General features: G+C 60.7%; 2 protein-coding genes and 1 long non-coding RNA gene across 4 annotated transcripts; 1 reads left to right on the forward strand and 2 right to left on the reverse strand.

The window, feature by feature from the left end:
* The first annotated feature begins 198 nt into the window (after positions 1-198).
* Positions 199-6,255, forward strand: OCLN (occludin). Of its 2 annotated transcripts, none has more exons than XM_015886325.3 (8): positions 199-237; positions 1,094-1,897; positions 2,737-2,895; positions 4,083-4,237; positions 4,307-4,507; positions 4,962-5,133; positions 5,483-5,524; positions 5,639-6,255. In XM_015886325.3, the coding sequence occupies exons 2-8, from the start codon at positions 1,235-1,237 to the stop codon at positions 5,738-5,740; spliced, it is 1,494 nt and encodes a 497-aa protein (XP_015741811.2). In that variant the 5' UTR covers positions 199-237; positions 1,094-1,234; the 3' UTR covers positions 5,741-6,255. The 2 variants fall into 2 exon arrangements, with proteins under 2 accessions (XP_015741811.2, XP_015741812.2); XM_015886326.3 differs by having other exon boundaries at positions 1,228-1,897.
* A 321-nt stretch (positions 6,256-6,576) lies between these two features.
* Positions 6,577-14,867, reverse strand: NR2F6 (nuclear receptor subfamily 2 group F member 6). The gene is made up of 4 exons (XM_085517746.1): positions 14,125-14,867; positions 10,909-11,003; positions 8,438-8,962; positions 6,577-7,727 (listed from the first exon to the last, which is right to left on the reverse strand). The coding sequence occupies exons 1-4, from the start codon at positions 14,367-14,369 to the stop codon at positions 7,453-7,455; spliced, it is 1,140 nt and encodes a 379-aa protein (XP_085373872.1). The 5' UTR covers positions 14,370-14,867; the 3' UTR covers positions 6,577-7,452.
* Positions 11,687-13,885, reverse strand: LOC107325471 (uncharacterized). The gene is made up of 3 exons (XR_014935060.1): positions 13,770-13,885; positions 11,868-11,939; positions 11,687-11,774 (listed from the first exon to the last, which is right to left on the reverse strand). It is a non-coding gene; the product is annotated as an uncharacterized LOC107325471 (long non-coding RNA).
* Positions 14,868-19,750: the final 4,883 nt, after the last annotated feature.

Raw genomic sequence — 19,750 nt, forward strand, 5'->3', positions numbered from 1 at the left:
GGACGCTCCGATGTCACCCGGGGGGGGGGCTAAGCCCCGCTCCCCCAATAGCACTGCCTCAGCCTCAGCCTTGCACTACGCGGACCCCCACCCGCAGCCCCCGCTCCCCCTCCCCGCAATGGGGGCGGACAACGGCAGCGGGGCCGCCCTCGGGGCTCCCCCCGGAGGCGGAAACCGGGACCGGTCCCGTCCCGCAGCGCTCCCGGCTGCCATTTTAAGGTGAACAAAGCGGCGGAGGTGCGTGCAGGTGACGGGTTGTGCGGTGGTACGGGACTCCGGAACCGATACCGGAACCGGGGTGGGGGAGTGCGGGTCCCGGTAGCGGCGGGGGTGGTGCTTTGTGGGTCCTTCCGAGGGTCTCCGTCTGTATCCGCCGGTACCGGAGCGCTGCGCGGACCGGTTGAGGGGGGGGGCTGCACCGGGAGGGGCTCCACGTCTCGGGGCTGTCGGGTGGGGGGACACACAGAGCCCCCCCATCCTTCCCCTCTCCGGGACATGCGTTGGGGACGGGGAGGGGGGGGTTGGGACATCGCGACCCCCCCCCAACCCCCCGCCTGCCTTCCGCTCGGGTTACCCCGCGGGGTTCGGGTTTCTCACGTTGCACCTGCCGGGGGGGAGGGTCAATGCATGGGGTTGTGCTGTGTCTGTGGGGTTGTGCTGTGTCTGTGGGGTTGTGCCTTTGTACATCGTGGGGGGGGGGAGCTTTAGGCTGCAGAGCCGTCCCGTCTCCCCCCGTTGCCCCTCATGGCGTTGCTCCCCCCCTCCTCCCCAACCTTCCTGCGCTGTTGCTGCAAACACCTGCAGCTGCGCTTGGGAAGTGAACTCAGAGCAAAGCAAAAGCAAAGGGCGATCCCGAGTGCGGAGGGGGGGTCCGGGGTAGGGGAAGAACCGGCAGTGAACCCCCCCCCCCCACCCATTGCTTGTTAATCCCAGCAGCTCTGCTGCCGGAGGGGCCCTCGGGGGTGAGCGCTGCCCTCGGTTAATCGCTTTTGTGCTTGTTAATGAGACGACCCCATGACGCGGCGGGTCGGGCGGGCAGGGCTGAGCACCCAGCGCTGACTCACGTCTCTCCCCGCCCCAAAACGTGCCTCAGTTTCCCTACGAGTCGCTGTGACGCGTCGGACACACGGACCGACCGACCGACCGACGGCGATCAAAGTCCCCCATTGAGCTCAACGGGGACGGGGAGAACCGGCGGTGTCAGCGCTCCGTCCTTCCCCCCCGCAGGTTCACCATGTTCAGCAAGAAATCCTACGACTCTCCCCCCACCATGTACGGCCCCCCCGGCGCTGATTACGGCTACGGTTCGCCCCCTCCGGGCTCTTACTACGTAGACGACGTTCCGCAGCACTTCTATAAGTGGACGTCGCCCCCCGGCGTGGTGCGGGGGTTGCAGGGGGGGGTCCTGCTGCTCTGCGTTGCCATCTTCGCCTGTGTAGCATCCACGCTCGCCTGGGACTATGGCTACGGCCTGGGGGGGGCTTATGGCACCGGCTTGGGGGGGTTCTACGGTACCGGCTACTACGGCAGCTCGTTGGGCTACAGCTACGGCTACGGGAGCTACTATGGAGGGGTGAACCAACGCACGGCGAATGGCTTTATGATCGCTATGGCCGTGCTGTGCTTCCTGGCCCAGTTGGGGCTGTTGGTGGCTGCGCTCAGTAAATCGGGGGCCACACGCTCACGGCGATTCTACCTGGCTGTGCTGGTGCTGAGCGCTGTGCTGGCCTTCGTCATGCTCATCGCATCCATCGTCTACATCATGGGGGTCAACCCGCAGGCACAGATGTCCAGTGGTTATTACTACAGCCCCTTGTTGGCCATGTGCAGCCAGGCTTATGGTGGCACCTACCTCAACCAGTATATCTACCACTACTGCACTGTGGATCCGCAGGAGGTGAGTGTGAACCCCCCCAAAATGATTTAAAGTCAGCCCTTTAAGGTTGTAGTGGGAGCAATTTGGGGTCAGTGTGTCCTGATGGGGATGGGGATGTGGTGTCCCCCCCCCATAATGATTTAAAGGCAGAATGAGGTTGTAGTGGGAGCAATTTGGGGTCAATGTGTCCTGATGGGGATGTGGTGTCCCCATTCTTAATGCCCCCCCATCTGTGGTGCTGCTGCATTGGGTGGAGGGGAGGGGGATGGCACCGTGTGGCCACCAGAGCACAGGAGTTTCGGGGAGGGGACAGGCTGTGCCCCAACACTGAGCTGCTCCCGGGTACTTTGGTCTCCAGGCTTGTAAAAGGACTTGAGCAGGGAGGGGAAGCCGGGCTGTGCTGTGCTGTGCTGGTTGGGGTCAGTGGGGCAGAAGGCAGCAGGTTCTGCACGGCCCCGGTTTCGGCTGGGGCCGTTGTAGGGTTCCTGTACAGTGCTGGGGTGGGACCGGTGCTGCTGGTTTGTGGCAGCCGGGCTGGATGTGCTGCATTCCTGCACCTTGAGCGTAACACTGCTGCACCGTGGAGGAGGGGGGGGACACAACATGGTGCTGTGCTCAGTGCCCCATAGAGCTCCATGCTCAGCTGACCCCAATGGAGGTGCAGTGTTGGGGTGTCCCCTCCATCTGCTCCCATGATAAAACCCAACCTTCAGCCCTACAAACCCCATGGTGGCTCTGTGTTGTGGACTGCCTGTCCAACCTATGGGTGTCTATGGGGGGAGAGCTGCCCCATTCAGCCCCACATGGGGGTTGGGTGAGTGCAGACCCCTTCAGCCCCCCCCTCCCTGCTTCCCCTCCAGGCTGTGGCTGCTGTCTGTGGGTTCCTCATTGCCATCCTGCTCTGCCTCATCTGCTTCTTCGCCCAGAAGACACGCAGCAAGATCTGGCGCTATGGCAAAGCCAACATCTATTGGGACCGTGCACCCGTAGTGCAGGAGGGACCCGATGTGGAGGAGTGGGTGAGTATAGGGGGGCAATAGGAGCATCCTCCTCCTACCCTGAGCAGGTTGGGAGCTGGGAACGTGGCTGTGCCCCATATCAGGAGCTCCTCCTGCCACAAACAGTGCTGTACCAGGAGCCGTGGGGCTGAACTCCTTCCCCAAGCAGCCCTTTTATTTCCCTTCTCTGGCCCTAAAGGCAAACAGGGTTGGATCAGATGGGCCGGGGGCCAGCAGTGCTGAGCCCGTCCCTTCTGTCCGCTCTGCACCGGCTGCAGGCACTGCTGGGTTTCGGTCTCGTCAATGATTAACTCTATGTGCTGACACACACACAGCCATGTCTAGGTCCCACCTGCCCATTCCCAGCCCCATAGGGATGGGTGTGATGTGCCAGGGGTCTGCAGGTTCTGCACCCCTCCATGTCTGTGTGCCCACTGTTTGTCTTTCCTTCTGCACAAACATCTTTGTTCGGGTTTATTTATTTTCATTCCACGTCCCTCCCCAGCCCGGCATTTCCTGCTCCTTGGGGGGGGGTTGGGGCACAGACCCCACACCCAACATAGTCCATAGCAGTGTATCCATCTCTACCAGTGCCCCATGGCAGCAGTATGGGGTGGTGCTGCCATACATGCAGGCAGGGAGCAATTTTAATGCCCCCCCCCTCAACCTTGAGGATGTCTCACTCTGTGCATGTGGTTGGGGCGAAGCAGTGACCTTTGTGTGGGTGTGAGCTGCAGTCTCAGCGTTGTGACATAGGGACCCGGCTGTCCCTGCACTGGTGGAGGACCCAGCTTGTTGGGGGGGGGGGAAGATCACTTAATGATGGAGGAAGAGGCAGAGGAAGGGGCTCTGCTGGCTGGAGCTGGAGCTGACGTCCCCAAAGCCACCGTCCGGCCCCCGGCTGGGTCAGCATCCGGCACAAACAGCCACAAAGGGCAGGAAGGAAAAAGGGGGGGGGGGACAGGAGAGGACATCCTTCCCAGGAGCCCCAAACCGGAGGCTGACACCTGGGGCTGTGGGAAGGGCTGTGGGGTCCCCTGAGCTGTGGGCTGGGACCCCCACAGAGCTCTATGCAGTGTAGCATGGGGGTCCCTGTGGGTCTGTGATCTCCCACCCCTAATGCAGGGGGGGTTTCTCCATCCCTATGGGGACGGTGCCCCCACCCCTTGGTGTCCGTGTCCCCCTGTGAGCTCTTGTTCTTATTGCAGGTGAAGAACGTGGCAGATGGGGCCAGTGTGCAGGACGAGACGGCCACTCTTGCCTACTCAGAGAAGCCCACCAGCCCCGTTGCTGCCCCCCCATACAGCTACGTGCCCCCCCCCAGCGCTGGGTATTACACCTCAGGCACCTACAGCAGCCGGGGGTGAGTGGCTGGGGGTCTTAGGGTTAGGGGTTGCCATATGGCCATGCTGATGTCCCCGTGTCCCTATAGTGACCAGCCAGACCGGGCCCTCAGTACCAGCCCTGTGCAGGCAGAGGAGGAGGAGAAGGGGAAGGATCAGCCCAGCAGACCCTCTGCCCGCCGTGGCCGCCGCCGTCGCCGTAACCCTGAGCTGGATGAATCCCAGTATGAGACTGACTACACCACAGCAGTGGAGTCTGGTGATGAACGGGACCAGGAGCAATGGGCCAGGTGAGGGGGGGGAGGTCCTGTGGGTGCCCCCCATCTACAGCCATCCCCATAGAGCTCACAGCCAATGCTCCCAGTGAGGGGGGAACGACCTGCCCACCCCCACCCCTGGGGGCTCACTTTGTGTTGTCCCATTGTCTGTACTATGGTGAAGAGGGTCCAATGGGACCCCCCCCACCCAACAGGGCTCAACCCCACGCTGCCCTGCAGCCTTTAACCCCTATGAGGAGGTATCCAGGTAAACGAGGGGTACCCATTCCGCCCCATCCCCCACCTTGGGGTCACCCCATACTGTTCCACAGCCTGTACCCTCTATGAAGAGGGGGTCCTGTGGGAGTCCCCCTCCCCTTCCAAAGGGCTCACCTGCCCCTTCCCACAACCTGTACCCCAAATGAGGAGGGTCCTATGGGATCCCTCCTCCCACCCCCCAACAAGGCTGACCTCCCCCTACCCACAGCCTGTACCCCCCCATCACGTCGGACAGCGGCCGCCAACGTTACAAGCAGGAATTTGACACCGACCTGAAGCGATACAAGCAGCTTTGTGCTGAGATGGACAGCATCAACGACCGCCTCAACCAGCTCAGCCGACGGCTCGACAGCATCACCGAGGACAGCCCTCAATACCAGGTATGGGCTGGGGTTTGGGGGGGGTGGTCCTGGGAGGGTTGCAGGGCTTTGCTGCAAGCCAATGGGGCTCTGCAGCTTTGGGGATGCTTGCTGTGGGGGTCTGGGGCTGCTGTAGGGCATTTAGGGCTGTGCAGCTTTGGGGTTGTTATGTAGAACTTTGAGGTTGCAGCAGGGCTCTGTAGCTATGGGGATGCTGCTGCTTGGGTTTGGGGCTCCTGTGTGCCTATAGGGGCACTATGGTGTAGGCTGCTTTAGGGCACTAGCAGAGCAAAGGTGGTCCCTGCAGGACCCCCATCTCAGGGTTGATTGTAACCCCCTCCTTTCCCCCCCTACCCCTTTCCCTTTGTAGGATGTGGCAGAGGAGTACAACCAGCTGAAAGACCTGAAGCGGGTAAGTGCGATGGGGTCAGTCCATTATGGGGGGCCATGCAGCCCTATAGCAAAGCATGGGGCTGACCCCTACCTCCTTGCCCACCACCCCTTTCTCCCCCCATCCACCACGCAGAGCCCAGACTACCAAAGCAAGAAGCAGGAGTGCAAGGTGCTGCGGAACAAGCTCTTCCACATCAAGCGCATGGTGAGCGCCTACGACAAGGTGCGGGGGTAACCAGGAGGAGGAAGAGGGGGGGGGGGGGGGCAACCCCTTCTCCCCCCCCCCCACCCATCACCGTACAGACTGTGATGCATTTTGTACCTTTTTTAAGACAAAAAACACAACCAAACACATCCATCCCCCCCTCAAAGTGGTCACCCCCACCCCTCTCCATCCACTGGGGGCTGCTTCTATCCCCCCCCCCCCCCCCCATGCTGTTATTATGGCAGTGTTGAGGGGTGGGGGGGGGGTTGTAAGGCCAGTACATTGGAGAAGGAAGGGCTGGGGTCTGCACCAGCATCACAGCCCCACTGGCACTGTGGGTACCTGAATGGTACCCAGACATACAGGCCAAGGAGGGGGCTGAGCATCCCTTGGGATGTGTGTGTGTGTGTGGGGTCAGTGCCTTTAGGGGGGTGGGGTTGGGGGTCAGAGCTTTTTGGGGAGGCGTTTTGTAAGGAACTGGCTGAAAACTGTGTAATATTTTTTTTCTATGTAATAATAAATGAAGTGTATCTATTGATTTTCAAGCAAGGCCTCAGAGACGTGTTACGTAGGGCTGTCCCTGCAGTGCTGCCATCTTCCTACACCCCCTTCTACACTGAGTCCTCCCTTGGGCATCCCACTTCCTTGTTATTGGGGGGGGGGTGTCCTTAAATTCCCCCCCTACCCCATGGACAAACCTTTGCAGCCACACATGATGGCATTGATTCCCCACCAGGAACCTTTGGGTTGGAGAGCATCACCCAAAGACCCCCAAAGCTGCAGCGTTTTAAAGGCTTCACCCTATGGGGGGAAGGGGTGGGGGTCTAAGCAGCCCCCCCCCCCCCAATCCAGCTGCACCCCCACCCTTGTAAGAAACATCTTTATTGATGCCCGTTAATTGGTTTAGTATCATTGAACAAGGATTATAGGGTTGTTTTTTTACAGTGAATCAATCTAAATGACTGCTTTCCCCCCCCTTCCCCTCCCCCCCAACCCTGCACTGCTCACACAGTGCAGACCCCTGAGACACACAGCCCCGCTGCAAGGACCTGGGGGAGGGTGGGGGGGGATGTGGGGTACCTCCATCCCCCCATCCCCATTCAACACCCCCCCTCACTGGATTTTTGGTTCCCCCCCCACCACCTGTATCCCTTTCACAGGGTCCTGGCTTGGAAACAGAGCTTAGTAGGAGGATGCTCACATCCATTCCCTGCCCCCCCTCAACCTTAAATCCATGGGGGGAGCCAAGCACAAAGCAGGCAGTGGGGATGGAGTGAGCTACAGGGCACCCAAAGACCCCTCTCATTGCACCCCCATGTGCACAGTGCTCTGTGACCCCAATTACCCCCCCCCCAATACCACCCTGTGCACCCCAGGAAGAGGGGTGGGCATTCCTCTGCTCTGGGGTTGGTTCTTCAGTCCTGGAGGATAGATCTGTCCTGGGAGGGCACAAAGGGGACGTTCAGAGCTTCTTATCTGTACGCTCCATCACTTCCACTCTGACGTCTGGGGGGGTGGGGGTCCCAAAGCCCCTTACCCAGAGCCAGGATTGCTGCTGGGGCTGCATGATGGGGTCCAGCAAAGTCCAACATCCACCTGCAGTGAGGAGCTGGTACCTTTGGGTTCCAGAGCACAGGGCTGTGGCCATGCAGCTCTTGGGGTCCCCTTCTTTCGCACAGTTCAGACCCCCACCCCAATGGCACCATAGGGTCCCCCAGGGCACACCGGGATCATCACCATCCCTACTGCCCCGTCCCATAGGGCCAGTTGAAGGTGCTCCCAGACAGCAGCATGTCCCTGATTAGTGTTTCGATGGGTGTCTTCCCCACCAGGCGCATGAAGAAGAGCTGTGAGATGAGGGCTGCAGGCACGGCGCGCAGGGCAGGCAGGCGCAGCAGGAGCCGCCCGAAGCGTTGAGGCTGTGATGGGTATTGAGACCTCACGTACTCTGTCAGTGCCACCTGAGCCTTCTCCTGCAGCCCCTCCACGTGGGCTGGGTCCGAAAGGCCGCAGGCATCTGTGGGGGGGGGGAGATGGGGAGGGGTTAGGAGGGGATGTGAAGCCCCCTGCCTATGCCCACCCTTTGCAGGGACACCCTGTGCTGTCTGTGGGGATCCCCTCCTGCCCTCATCACATTGTTCCATCTGCAAAGGTTTCTGCAGGGCACCAGGAACCCCCTCTGCAATGCTCAGCATCCCCAAAGCCCAGTAGGATGCAGAGCTCCCAGCTGTATGGGGTGGACATAGGGCTCAAGGGATGCTCATGGTACCCAAACCCCAATAGGATGCAGAGCTCCCAGAGGTATGTGGTGGACATAGGGTCCAAGGGATGCTCAGAGAACCCAAACCCCAATGGGATACAGAGGTCCCAGCTGTGCAGGATGGGTGCAAGGCTCAAGGGATGCTCATGGTACCCAAATCCCAATGGGATACAGCACTCTCAGCTGTGCAGAGTGGGCGCAAGGCTCAAGGGATGCTCAAGGTACCCAAATCCCAATGGGATGCAGAGCTCCCAGATGTATGGGGTGGACATAGGGCTCAAGGGATGCTCACAATACCCAAATCCCAATGGGATGCAGAGCTCCCAGCTGTATGGGGTGGACATAGGACTCAAGGGATGCTCATAGAACCCAAACCCCAATGGGATACAGCACTCTCAGCTGTGCAGGGTGGGCACAAGGCTCAAGGGATGCTCATGGTACCCAAACCAGACGCGATGCCGACCTACCCGGCGTGAAGAGCGCGATGGCTTTGAGGCAGCTGTACTCAGCCGAGTCCACCTGCAGCCTGTTGAGCTTCTCCACCTGATCCTGGAAGATGCGGATCTGGTCCATGAAGGAGACAACACGGTCTGCAGACATGGGGGAGGCGTGGAAACCGGCAGCTGCCAGCAATGGGGCCATATGCAGCGGCAGCGCCGACTGCGCCGCGTTGAGCACGAAGAGCTCGCTCCAGCTGAGCCTCAATAGAGCCACCTGGTCAGAGACGGGCAGCTCGGGGAAGAAGGGGATGTTCCGTGCCCACTCCACCGTGCTGAAGAGCAGACGGGCGGCCAGCTCGCAGATGTTGTCGATGCCCATCACGCTGCCCTGCTGTGCGTACTGGGAGCCGTAGCGGGCGGCGGGGTAAGGCTCAGCCCGCAGCAGCTGGGAGATGAGCTCGGACACGGGCTGCCCGTTGAAGTATTCCCCGCTGGGCATGGCTGTGGGGCTGGCGCTGGAGTGAGTGGGGGGGATGCGGCCCCTCTGCACGGCTGTGGAGGAATAGAGGAGGGGGTCAGGTATGAGCGCATCTGGCAAGGGTGCCCACCGCCCCAGGAACAACCATATAAAGCCCCATGCATCCCCAATGGACACCATACATCCCTACAAAGACCCCTATATCCCTACTGGAACCCTTGCATCCCTACAGAGCCCCCTGCACCCCCCATTGGAAACTCCTGCATCCCTACAAAGCCACCCTGCATCCCCAATGGACACCATACATCCCTATAGAGACCCCTGCATCCCCCATTGGAACCCCCTGCATCCCTACAAAGCCTCCCTGCATTCCCATTGGAACCCATACATCCCTACAGAGCCCCCTGCATTCCCAATGGGCACCATACATCCCTACAAAGCCCCCTATATCCCTACTGGAACCTTTGCATCCCTACAGAGCTCCCTGCACCCCCCCATTGGAAACTCCTGCATCCCTACAAAGCCACCCTGCATCCCCAATGGGCACCATACATCCCTACAGAGCCCCCTGCATCCCCAATGGGCACCATACATCCCTACAGAGCCCCCTGCATCCCCAATGGGCACCATACATCCCTACAGAGCCCCCTGCATCCCCATTGGAACTCATACATCCCTACAGAGCCCCCTATATCCCTACTGGAACCTTTGCATCCCTACAGAGCTCCCTGCACCCCCCCATTGGAAACTCCTGCATCCCTACAAAGCCACCCTGCATCCCCAATGGACACCATACATCCCTACAGAGCCCCCTGCATCCCCAATGGACACCATACATCCCTACAGAGCCCCCTGCATCCCCAATGGACACCATACATCCCTACAGAGCCCCCTGCATCCCCCATTGGAACCCCCTGCATCCCTACAAAGCCTCCCTGCATCCCCAATGGACACCATACATCCCTACAGAGCCCCCTGCATCCCCCACTGGAACCCCTGTATTCCCAATGGAACCCATACATCCCTACACGGCCCTCTTCATCCCTATTAAACCCCATGAATCCCTACAAAGCCCCTTACATCCCCACTGGAACCCCTGCATCCCCCATGGACTCCCTGCATCCCTACAAAGCCTCCCTGCATCCCCATTGGACCCCATACATACCTACAGAGCCCTCTGCATCCCTATTATTAAACCCCCTGCATCCCCCATGGACTCCCTGCATCCCTACAAAGCACCCTGCATACTTATAGGACCCCTTGCATCCCCCATGAACCCCCTGCATCCCCAACAGGACCCTTTAGGAGCCCCATAGCGTGCATGGATCCATCCTGCACCCCACCACCCACAGCCCCACAGCCAGCAGCCTCTGTCTCCCAGCTCTCCAGCATCCCATAATCACAGCAGTGGCTTTGGGACAGTGCCAATGCCCAACCCCACACCGTGCCCCACTGCACCGGCACCACAACCTCACTGCTGGCAATGCTGCCCAAGGTCACCCCAAGGCAGCACCCATTTATTAGCAAATAAACCTTCCATCTTGGAAGCATCGTTAACCCCGGGGCACTCCCCTTCCTAATTGCATGCACAGAGGGCCATCTTTCAGCCCCCCCCCCTTCCCTATTAGTGCCCACTATTTGCTCAGGCCTTAGTAATTAATTTATGGGCTGTTCACGAGCCACTTAAATGAGAGCTCTAAATCATGCTAAGTGGCAATAATGCCATCTCGGCTGCTTGGGGAGGAGGGAATTGCTGTCCTGCTTCCAGCATCCTCCCCTTGCTGTACTGCTGCACACCACTGCCAGGCACTAAATCCCATTGCACATGGCTACAGGGAAGGTTTGTCCATAGGGGGGGGGGTTAAGGACACCCCCCCCCATCACAAGGGCTGCAGAAGGGCTGTATAAACCCAACAGCACCACCTCCAGGGAGGTAAAAAAGGGCAATAGAAGGAGGGTCTGCAATAGAGGGGGGTCTGCATTGAGGTGGGGGGGCACAGGGCTGGGATCCCATCGTTACCTTCCTTCCTCATCCCCACACGGAAGCACTTCTTCAGGCGGCAGTACTGGCATTGGTTGCGGTGGTGTTGGTCGATCTGGCAGTCACGGTTGGACCTGTAGGGGTGTAGGAGGGTATGGGGGGGGGAAGGGGTGATAAAGGGGGTGTTTGTAGCATGGTGACACCAGGCACGGCCCCATAGCCACCACCCAGCACACATACCCCCCCCCCCCCAGCACACACATACACACACACCCGCACACAGATGCTATGGTAACAGTGCCTGGGAGCTATTTCCAACAGACTGGGCTGAGAATCCCTATTTGCAGCCATGCCCGTGGCTTTTGGGACTGCAGCGTGGGATGGGGCTGTGCAGTGTGTACAGCCCAATAAAGGGGGGGGGGCACAGCCATGGGAGGAATTCCAGCTATTTCCTATGGAGCTGTGGGACCTGGAGGGCTGGGTCCATTGGGTGGGGGGGGGGTCAGCCCCATTGAGTGATCCTAAGGTGTCAGTGGGGCTGAGATTTGGGTTAAAGGGCCATAGATCCTAATGGGTCAGTGATACCCACAGCTCTGTCTGCAGGAGACCCCCAGCACAGTGCTAGCATCCCAACCCAGGAGGAAAAGGGATATAAGGGGATATAGGGGGGGGGAATGAAGGCACAGAGCAGCAGCACAGGCACAGCACAGGCTGGGAGCCCCAACACGGCCATCCTCATTCCAACACAGCTCCAGAGAGCAGCACACGGCCATTCCCAGCACTCCAAGCAGCATTAATGAACCCGAACATCACCTCTGTGCCGAGCAGAGAGCCCGGTGACATCTCCATCAGCCCTGACCCCATTGCCACCAACAGAGCACGGCCCCACTGATGTGTGCAGGGAGCTGCTGGGAGAACGTGCCAGGCGGATACGGTGCTAATTATGTAATTAGAACGTGTAATTATCGAGTGCGAGAACGACACCGACTCCGACTCACTTTTAATATTCAAATGAGAGCAGCGTTGGCTTTGATTCCTTCCATAGAGAAGCTCTGGCCCTATATAATGGCCTGTGGGAAACTCAGCTTTCATCCCAGTGCTGGGTCAGGGTGGGGGGGAACCCAAACTAAGGGGGGGATATGGGGGAACCCATCCTAAGTGGGGGATATGGGGGGACACAACCTAAGGGGGGGATATGGGGGAACCCATCCTAATGGGGGGATATGGGGGAACCCAGCCTTAGGGGGGGGATATGGGGGAACCCATCCTAATGGGGGGATATGGGGGAACCCATCCTAAGGGGGGGATATGGGGGAACACAACCTAAGGGGGGGATATGGGGGGAACCCAACCTAAGGGGGGGATATGGGGGAACCCAACATAAGGGGGGGATATGGGGGAACCCAACCTTAGGGGGGGATATGGGGGAACCCATCCTAAGGGGGGGATATGGGGGGACCCATCCTAAGGGGGGGATATGGGGGGAACCCAACCTAAGGGGGGGATATGGTGGAACCCAACCTAAGGGGGGGATATGGGGGAGCCCAACCTAAGGGGGGGATATGGGGGAACCCAACCTAAGGGGGGGATATGGGGGAACCCAACCTAAGGGGGGGATATGGGGGAACACAACCTAAGGGGGAGATATGGGGGAACCCAACCTAAGGGGGGGATATGGGGAGAACCCAACCTAAGGGGGGGATATGGGGGAACCCAACCTAAGGGGGGGATATGGGGGACCCAACCTAAGGGGGGGATATGGGGGAACCCAACCTTAGGGGGGGATATGGGGGAACCCAACTTAAGGGGGGGATATGGGGGAACCCATCCTAAGGGGGGGATATGGGGGAACACAACCTAAGGGGGGGATATGGGGGGACCCAACCTAAGGGGGGGATATGGGGGGACCCAACCTAAGGGGGGGATATGGGGGGAACCCAACCTAAGGGGGGGATATGGGGGGAACCCAACCTAAGGGGGGGATATGGGGGAACCCAACCTAAGGGGGGGATATGGGGGAACCCATCCTAAGGGGGGGATATGGGGGGAGCCAACTTAAGGGGGGGATATGGGGGGAACCCAACCTAAGGAGGGGATATGGGGGGAACCCAACCTAATGGGGGGATATGGGGGAACACAACCTAAGGGGGGGATATGGGGGAACCCATCCTAAGGGGGGGATATGGGGGAACCCAACCTAAGGGGGGGATATGGGGGAACCCAACCTAAGGGGGGGATATGGGGGGAGCCAACCTAAGGGGGGGATATGGGGGAACCCATCCTAATGGGGGGATATGGGGGAACCCAACCTAAGGGGGGGATATGGGGGAACCCATCCTAATGGGGGGATATGGGGGAACCCATCCTAATGGGGGGATATGGGGGAACCCATCCTAATGGGGGGATATGGGGGAACACAACCTAAGGGGGGGATATGGGGGAACACAACCTAAGGGGGGGATATGGGGGGAACCCAACATAAGGGGGGGATATGGGGGAACCCAACCTAAGGGGGGGATATGGGGGGAACCCAACCTAAAGAGGGTTGAGGGGATGAGCACAGGGTCTGTGTGCCTTCATCCCTGCATGCTGATCTGCACCGCTGTGCTGGAGCAGAGATGCTGAGCGTGGGGGAGGAGGAATGTAGGCCACCCAAAGCAGAGCAAAGCAGCACAGGGGACGGAGGCAAAGCAGGAGCAGCTCTGCTCCCATCCCTATTGCAAAGGTCAGAGCCGGCAGCACCCACATGTGGGTTGTTCAATGGGGGGCACCGTGCTGTGGGATCAGGGCTGTGTGGGTGCACGGAGCACACAGCTGGGGGGGGATGTGAGACTGCTGGAGTTGTGGCAGCCCTAAAGTTGGTTGGGGATGGGGCAGGATCCGCGTTTAACCCTTAGAACCTGTGGATAAAGCAGCTCTAGTGCTGTTCGTGGGGCAGCACAGCCGTGTCCGGAGTGACTCAGTGCGTTTCAATGCTGGAAGGGCAATGAACACCGGAGCCGGTGATGAGGCCCAACGGTGACACCGGCACATGGGGATGGAGGGGGCTGGTCCACCGGCAACCACCGCAGAGCCACCGTGCGGCCGCGATGCAGCCACCCCCGGGGCCACGGTCCGGCCATCCCCGTGGTACCAATACAACCACCCTTGTGCCGCCGTCGGGGCTCCGGTGCAGCCCATCCCCGGGGCCACTATAGGGCCGCAACCCAACATCTACCCCCGTTGTGAGCCCCCCGCCGCCCCCTCCTCACCCACCTGCAGGTGTAGCTGAGGTTCCTACGGATGCTGCGCTTAAAGAAGCTCTTACAGCCCTCGCAGGTGAACACTCCGTAATGCTTCCCGCTGGATTTATCCCCGCACACCACGCAATCCACCGCCGCTCCGGGTCGTTCCTCCTCGCCGTGTTCAGCGTCGCTACCGCCGCCCGCGGGGGACGCCGCCTCCTCCGCCGCTCCTCCGCCGCCGTTGGGTTCTCCCCACCCGCCGGCCACCATGGCCATGGCTGCGGGTCAGCGCCGCATGGAGCGCAGCGAGTTCGGCAAGTTTTTTTTCCTTAGGGCTGCCGTGGGTTCGATCGGTTTTTTGCTTCGCTTTGCTCCTTTTAGGGGGTAGAGAGCGGGGTTGGGGGGGTATTTTTAGGCTCTTGTTGTTCGGTTGTTTGGGTCTCGTTCTCCTCCCCCCTTTTTTTTCCTTTCCTTTCTGCTCGCTAAGGATCAGCGGGGGGGCCCCGTGCAAACTTTGCGACGGGAGCGGGGCGCGGAGCGCAGCATCCCCCCGGGGAACATGCGGGAAACGCCGCCCCGCTCCGTGCGGCCCCGGGAGGACGGACGGACGGACGGACAGACGGAAGGACGGACGGAAGGAAGAAGGAGGAGGAGGCGGCGGCGCTGCCCCCCTTCCCCACCCCCCCCTGACCCGACCCCCCCCCCTCCCTTACGGGCCCCGCCGCCGCCGCCGCCGCATGCAGCCGGGCCGGCGGGACCCGCTCCCCGCACCCCCGGGGCTCTCCCCGCCTCCCGTGAAAGAGCAAAGTTCAGCCGCTGCCGCGGTGGCCGCCCTGGATGCTCCTCCCCGTCCTCCTCCCCTTCCGCTCACCGCCCGCCGGGTCCTGCCCCAATGCCCCCCCATCCCCCCCCCCCAACCCATCCTCCCCCCCCACCCCATCCTCGGCCTTCCAACCCCGCACCGCCTCCGTGCGCCCCTTTGTACCCCATCCGTTGTAGCACCGAGGGGGGAGCGGGGCCGTCCCCGCAGTGCTCCGGGAATTGGGGGGCCGAACGGAGGGGGGGAGGCTGCGGGAATCGGTCCCGCATGGATGAACGCAATGGGGACGCAGCGGGATAGACGGGACGGGGTGGAGGGGGATGGAGATAAGGGAGGGACGGAGGGGCACAGGGATGGGGGTGGGAGGGGGCAGAGGGCAGAAGGGCACGGGGGGGGGGGGGGGATTGTGGGACTGAGATGGGGAGAAGGACACAGGACAGAATGGGACAAAGGGATGGGGACACGGGGGGTGGAAAGGGGACAGGGCAAAAGGGCACAGGGACATGGGGGGGGGGGGCACAGCATTGGGACTATGCAGCCATGAGGTCCTGCAGTGCTGGAGTCCCTGTACACAGCCCTACACCTACGTGTGGTTCATTAATGAAGTCAACCCCATTGGAGCTTGTCAGCTGCCCCCACAAGGCCGGTGGGCTGGGGGTGCCCGTGGTGCCTCTCCTGGTTAATTATTAATCAAAGAATAAACTGCATGGAGAGGTGGCAGCCCGTGGGACAGCCCTATGGCTGCGCTTTTGCCTTTCACCTCGGGGCCAAACTCCCCCCACCCTCCCCATAGCAGGGCAATGCATCCCACACCTCATTGTGGGGGGACCCTGCAGGGAATGGGGCTGGAGATGCTGGTTGGCACGGCCTGCATTTCCAGCCCTAAAGGGAAGAGAGGAAAAACAACTAAATGGAGCAAAGCAAAGCAAAGCAAAAAGGCCATAGAGCTGCAGAGGGAGACGGGTGGCAGCTCCGGCCATAAATAAAACCTCCATTTCCTCCTGTCTGCAGGGATCCGAGCTCACGCGGTACCTGCGTGCACACAGCGGGGCTGTGGGATGGCATTGGGCCTTATGGGGCTGGGGGCTGCTGCAGGGGATGGGGGTTCAGGGGTAAGGGGGATGGGGGTGGGTCTTGGGGGCGGCCCCCAACCTGCAGCCATCCCCGCAGCTCCTTTCTCCTGTGTCAGCCGGTGATTTATGGCCCTTTCCCTGCCTCCCCCCCCCCCTTCACCCCCTGCAAAAAATAATAATCCAGGAACAAAGAAGGAAATTGGATCCTCCCCCCCCCCCCTCCTCCTCCTCCTTCCACCCCCCCCCCTCCCATTGCTGCCCTCCCCGCCGTGGGAGCCGTGTTTGTTTTGACGTTGGTGTCCAGTGGGTTGAAGGCGTTTGATCTCTGGAGGAATTCCTCCTTCCTCGCCCTGCTTCGCTGCTTCACCGGCACAAAAGACCCTCCCCCCCCTTCCACCCCCCACCCCCTCCATCCGATCCCCCACCCCCCCCACCCCACCTCCCGACTCCGGGCCGCCTCATTTGGTGCCGCTTGGTTCCACACCGGTGCGTGTTGTGTTGTGCCAATGCATTTCATGCTGCTGCTCCCCCCCCCCACACCTTCCCCTTCTCCATCCTCTGATCTGGAGGATGAGAAATCAATCGGTGCCCATTGGGTTGTGCTGGCTTTGCAATGCCATCACTGCCCCATTTCTTTGCAGTAGGGCTCACAGTGCAGCTCCACCAGCAGCCCTGTCTATCAGTCCATCCATCTCCCCATCCATCCATCCATCCATCCATCCATCCATCCATCCATCCATCCATCCATCCATCCATCCATCTCCCCATCCATCCATCCATCCATCCATCCATCCATCCATCCATCCATCCATCCATCCATCCATCCATCCATCCATCCATCCATCCATCCATCCATCCCTGCTTTTGGAACCCAATGGGGACACGCAGCCCCATAAGACCCCGTTCTCATCCCATCTCCTGGCCATAAAGGAGAGGTCGCAGGGCTCCATATTGCTGCACCACGTTGGATCTGGCTGCAAGTCTCCACCTGCAGCTTCACGTGGTGCATGCACACACATGCATGTGGAGCCCCACAACCCCCACTTTTGCCTCCCACCCCTATACAGGGAGACCCCAACCCCTCCTCACCCCCCAGCCCCCTATTGGATCTACCCCCCCCCCCCCACCTCCACCAGCTGCTCCCACGGTGAAGGCAGCTCCCTGCCCTGCATTCCTGGGGCTATATCAGATCCCACACCCCCAGCTCTGCTGGACACTCCCTCCCCAGGGGCCAGGAGTCGCTGCTCCCCCACCTCCTGCTGCACCCATGGGGCGCTCCCCATTGCCATGCACAGATCCCAGCCCTGTGGCCCCCCCTCCCCCCTATAAGCACCATGGGAATGGCTGCAGCCCCACACTGGGTCCTGCTTTTGGGGTGTTGGGGTTGCAGCTGAGGCCTGGGGGGGGGTCCTGGGGTAGCTGAGTTTTGCAAAGCACCACTGGAGCAGCTGCAGGTTTGTGGGTGAAGCAATGGGGTCCTGCTGCCCTGTTCTTAGGGGGGCACAAGGGTTGGGGGGTTCATCCCTGGGTTGGGGTTCTATTTGTGCCCCCCCTCCTCCCAGCAGCCGGGACATGAAAGCTGCCCGAAGGCCCCGACCCTTTCACACGGCTCTCGGTGAAGCCTGACCCCAGCACAAAGCCCCCAGGAGAACATTTGAATCTGAAAAGGGGTCTGAGCACGGAGCCCTGACCTTCAACCCATGGGTCAGCCCATCCACACCACTGCCTATGGCCCCCCCGGAACCCCACGACGAGGAAACCTGGTCCCAGCCGAGACAGCAGCCCTACAGCCCCACTGTGCATCCCTATAGCCCCACTGTGCATCCCTACAGCCCCACTGAGCATCCCTACAGCCCCACTGTGCATCCCTACAGCCCCACTGAGCATCCCTACAGCCCCACTGTACATCCCTACAGCCCCACTGTACATCCCTATAGCCCCACTGTGCAGCCCTACAGCCCCACTGTGCAGCCCTACAGCCCCACTGTGCATCCCTACAGCCCCACTGTGCATCCCTATAGCCCCACTGTGCATCCCTACAGCCCCACTGAGCATCCCTACAGCCCCACTGTGCATCCCTACAGTCCCACTGTGCAGCCCTATAGCCCCACTGTGCATCCCTACAGTCCCACTGTGCAGCCCTATAGCCCCACTGAGCATCCCTACAGCCCCACTGTGCATCCCTATAACCCCACTGTGGAGCCCTACAGCCCCACTGTGCAGCCCTACAGCCCCACTGTGCATCCCTACAGCCCCACTGTGCAGCCCTACAGCCCCACTGTGCATCCCTATAGCCCCACTGTGCAGCCCTACAGCCCCACTGTGCATCCCTATAGCCCCACTGTGCAGCCCTACAGCCCCACTGTGCATCCCTACAGCCCCACTGAGCATCCCTACAGCCCCACTGTGCATCCCTACAGCCCCACTGTGCAGCCCTACAGCCCCACTGTGCATCCCTATAGCCCCACTGTGCAGCCCTACAGCCCCACTGTGCATCCCTACAGCCCCACTGAGCATCCCTACAGCCCCACTGTGCATCCCTACAGCCCCACTGTGCATCCCTACAGCCCCACTGTGCATCCCTACAGCCCCACTGTGCAGCCCTACAGCCCCACTGTGCATCCCTACAGCCCCACTGAGCATCCCTACAGCCCCACTGTGCATCCCTACAGCCCCACTGTGCATCCCTACAGCCCCACTGTGCATCCCTACAGCCCCACTGTGCATCCCTATAGCCCCACTGTGCAGCCCTGCAGCCCCACTGTGCATCCCTACAGCCCCACTGTGCATCCCTATAGCCCCACTGTACATCCCTACAGCCCCACTGTACATCCCTACAGCCCCACTGTGCATCCCTACAGCCCCACTGTGCAGCCCTATAGCCCCACTGTACATCCCTATAGCCCCACTGTGCAGCCCTACAGCCCCACTGTGCATCCCTATAGCCCCACTGTGCAGCCCTACAGCCCCACTGTACATCCCTATAGCCCCACTGTGCATCCCTACAGCCCCACTGTGCAGCCCTACAGCCCCACTGTGCATCCCTATAGCCCCGCTGTACATCCCTATAGCCCCACTGTGCATCCCTATAGCCCCACTGTGCATCCCTACAGCCCCACTGTGCATCCCTACCCTGCCCTTCTGCATCCCCCCAGCTCCAAACCCCTGCAGCCCCCCATCACACCCCTCCATGCCCCCACCATGCAGACATCCCAGCTCCTGCTCTTTCCTCCCACCAGAGCCAAGGGATCTTTATCAACGTGGTGATATATATGAACATATGCATATAAACATCTGTGCTCTGCACTTCTTCCCCCCCCCCATCCCTGCCTGGAACCCTTGTGTCCCCATACCCCACACCCTTGTGTCCCTTCCCCCCCCTCCTCCTTGTTGCCCACCCCACACCCCGTCTGCCCACCCGCCACCTGGATATCGATCTGCTGAGCCTTGAACTCCACAGCAGGACGTCCCCAGGGTGCTGCAGCCCTCCAGACCCCCCCCATCCAGCCCCATACTTTAGTCTGCCCCACACATCCCACAGCCCCACGTGCATCTTCACCCCACTTCTGCTGGGCCCTCATGGCTGTGGGGGCTGCATGGCAGCCTCCAGCCCCACTCCCCCCCACAGCCCCCGACCCTGTGCGGGGTCACTGCTCTTCTTCCTCCTGAATATGCATGGAGTTGCATGCTGTCACCTTTGATCCCACTTCAGGGCCAACCCAACGGCTTCATCTACACCATGGGGCCACGAGAGGGGGGGATGG

The sequence above is a fragment of the Coturnix japonica genome, chromosome 16 (genome assembly GCF_054131305.1).
Source record: "Coturnix japonica strain WE chromosome 16, WE-NBRP24, whole genome shotgun sequence".
Lineage (NCBI taxonomy): Eukaryota > Metazoa > Chordata > Aves > Galliformes > Phasianidae > Coturnix > Coturnix japonica.

Bases quoted from the DNA above. Each gene is read 5' to 3' on its own strand.
- NR2F6 (XM_085517746.1), bottom strand. From the start codon at position 14,369: ATGGCCATGGTGGCCGGCGGGTGGGGAGAACCCAACGGCGGCGGAGGA. The intron at 11,004-14,124 runs GTGGGTGAGGAG...ACACCCCTACAG, and splicing joins AACCTCAGCTACACCTGCAG to GTCCAACCGTGACTGCCAGA. The intron at 7,728-8,437 runs GTAGGTCGGCAT...CCCCCCCCACAG, and splicing joins CATCGCGCTCTTCACGCCGG to ATGCCTGCGGCCTTTCGGAC.
- OCLN (XM_015886325.3), top strand. From the start codon at position 1,235: ATGTTCAGCAAGAAATCCTACGACTCTCCCCCCACCATGTACGGCCCC. The intron at 4,508-4,961 runs GTGAGGGGGGGG...CCCTACCCACAG, and splicing joins GACCAGGAGCAATGGGCCAG to CCTGTACCCCCCCATCACGT. The intron at 5,525-5,638 runs GTAAGTGCGATG...TCCACCACGCAG, and splicing joins AGCTGAAAGACCTGAAGCGG to AGCCCAGACTACCAAAGCAA.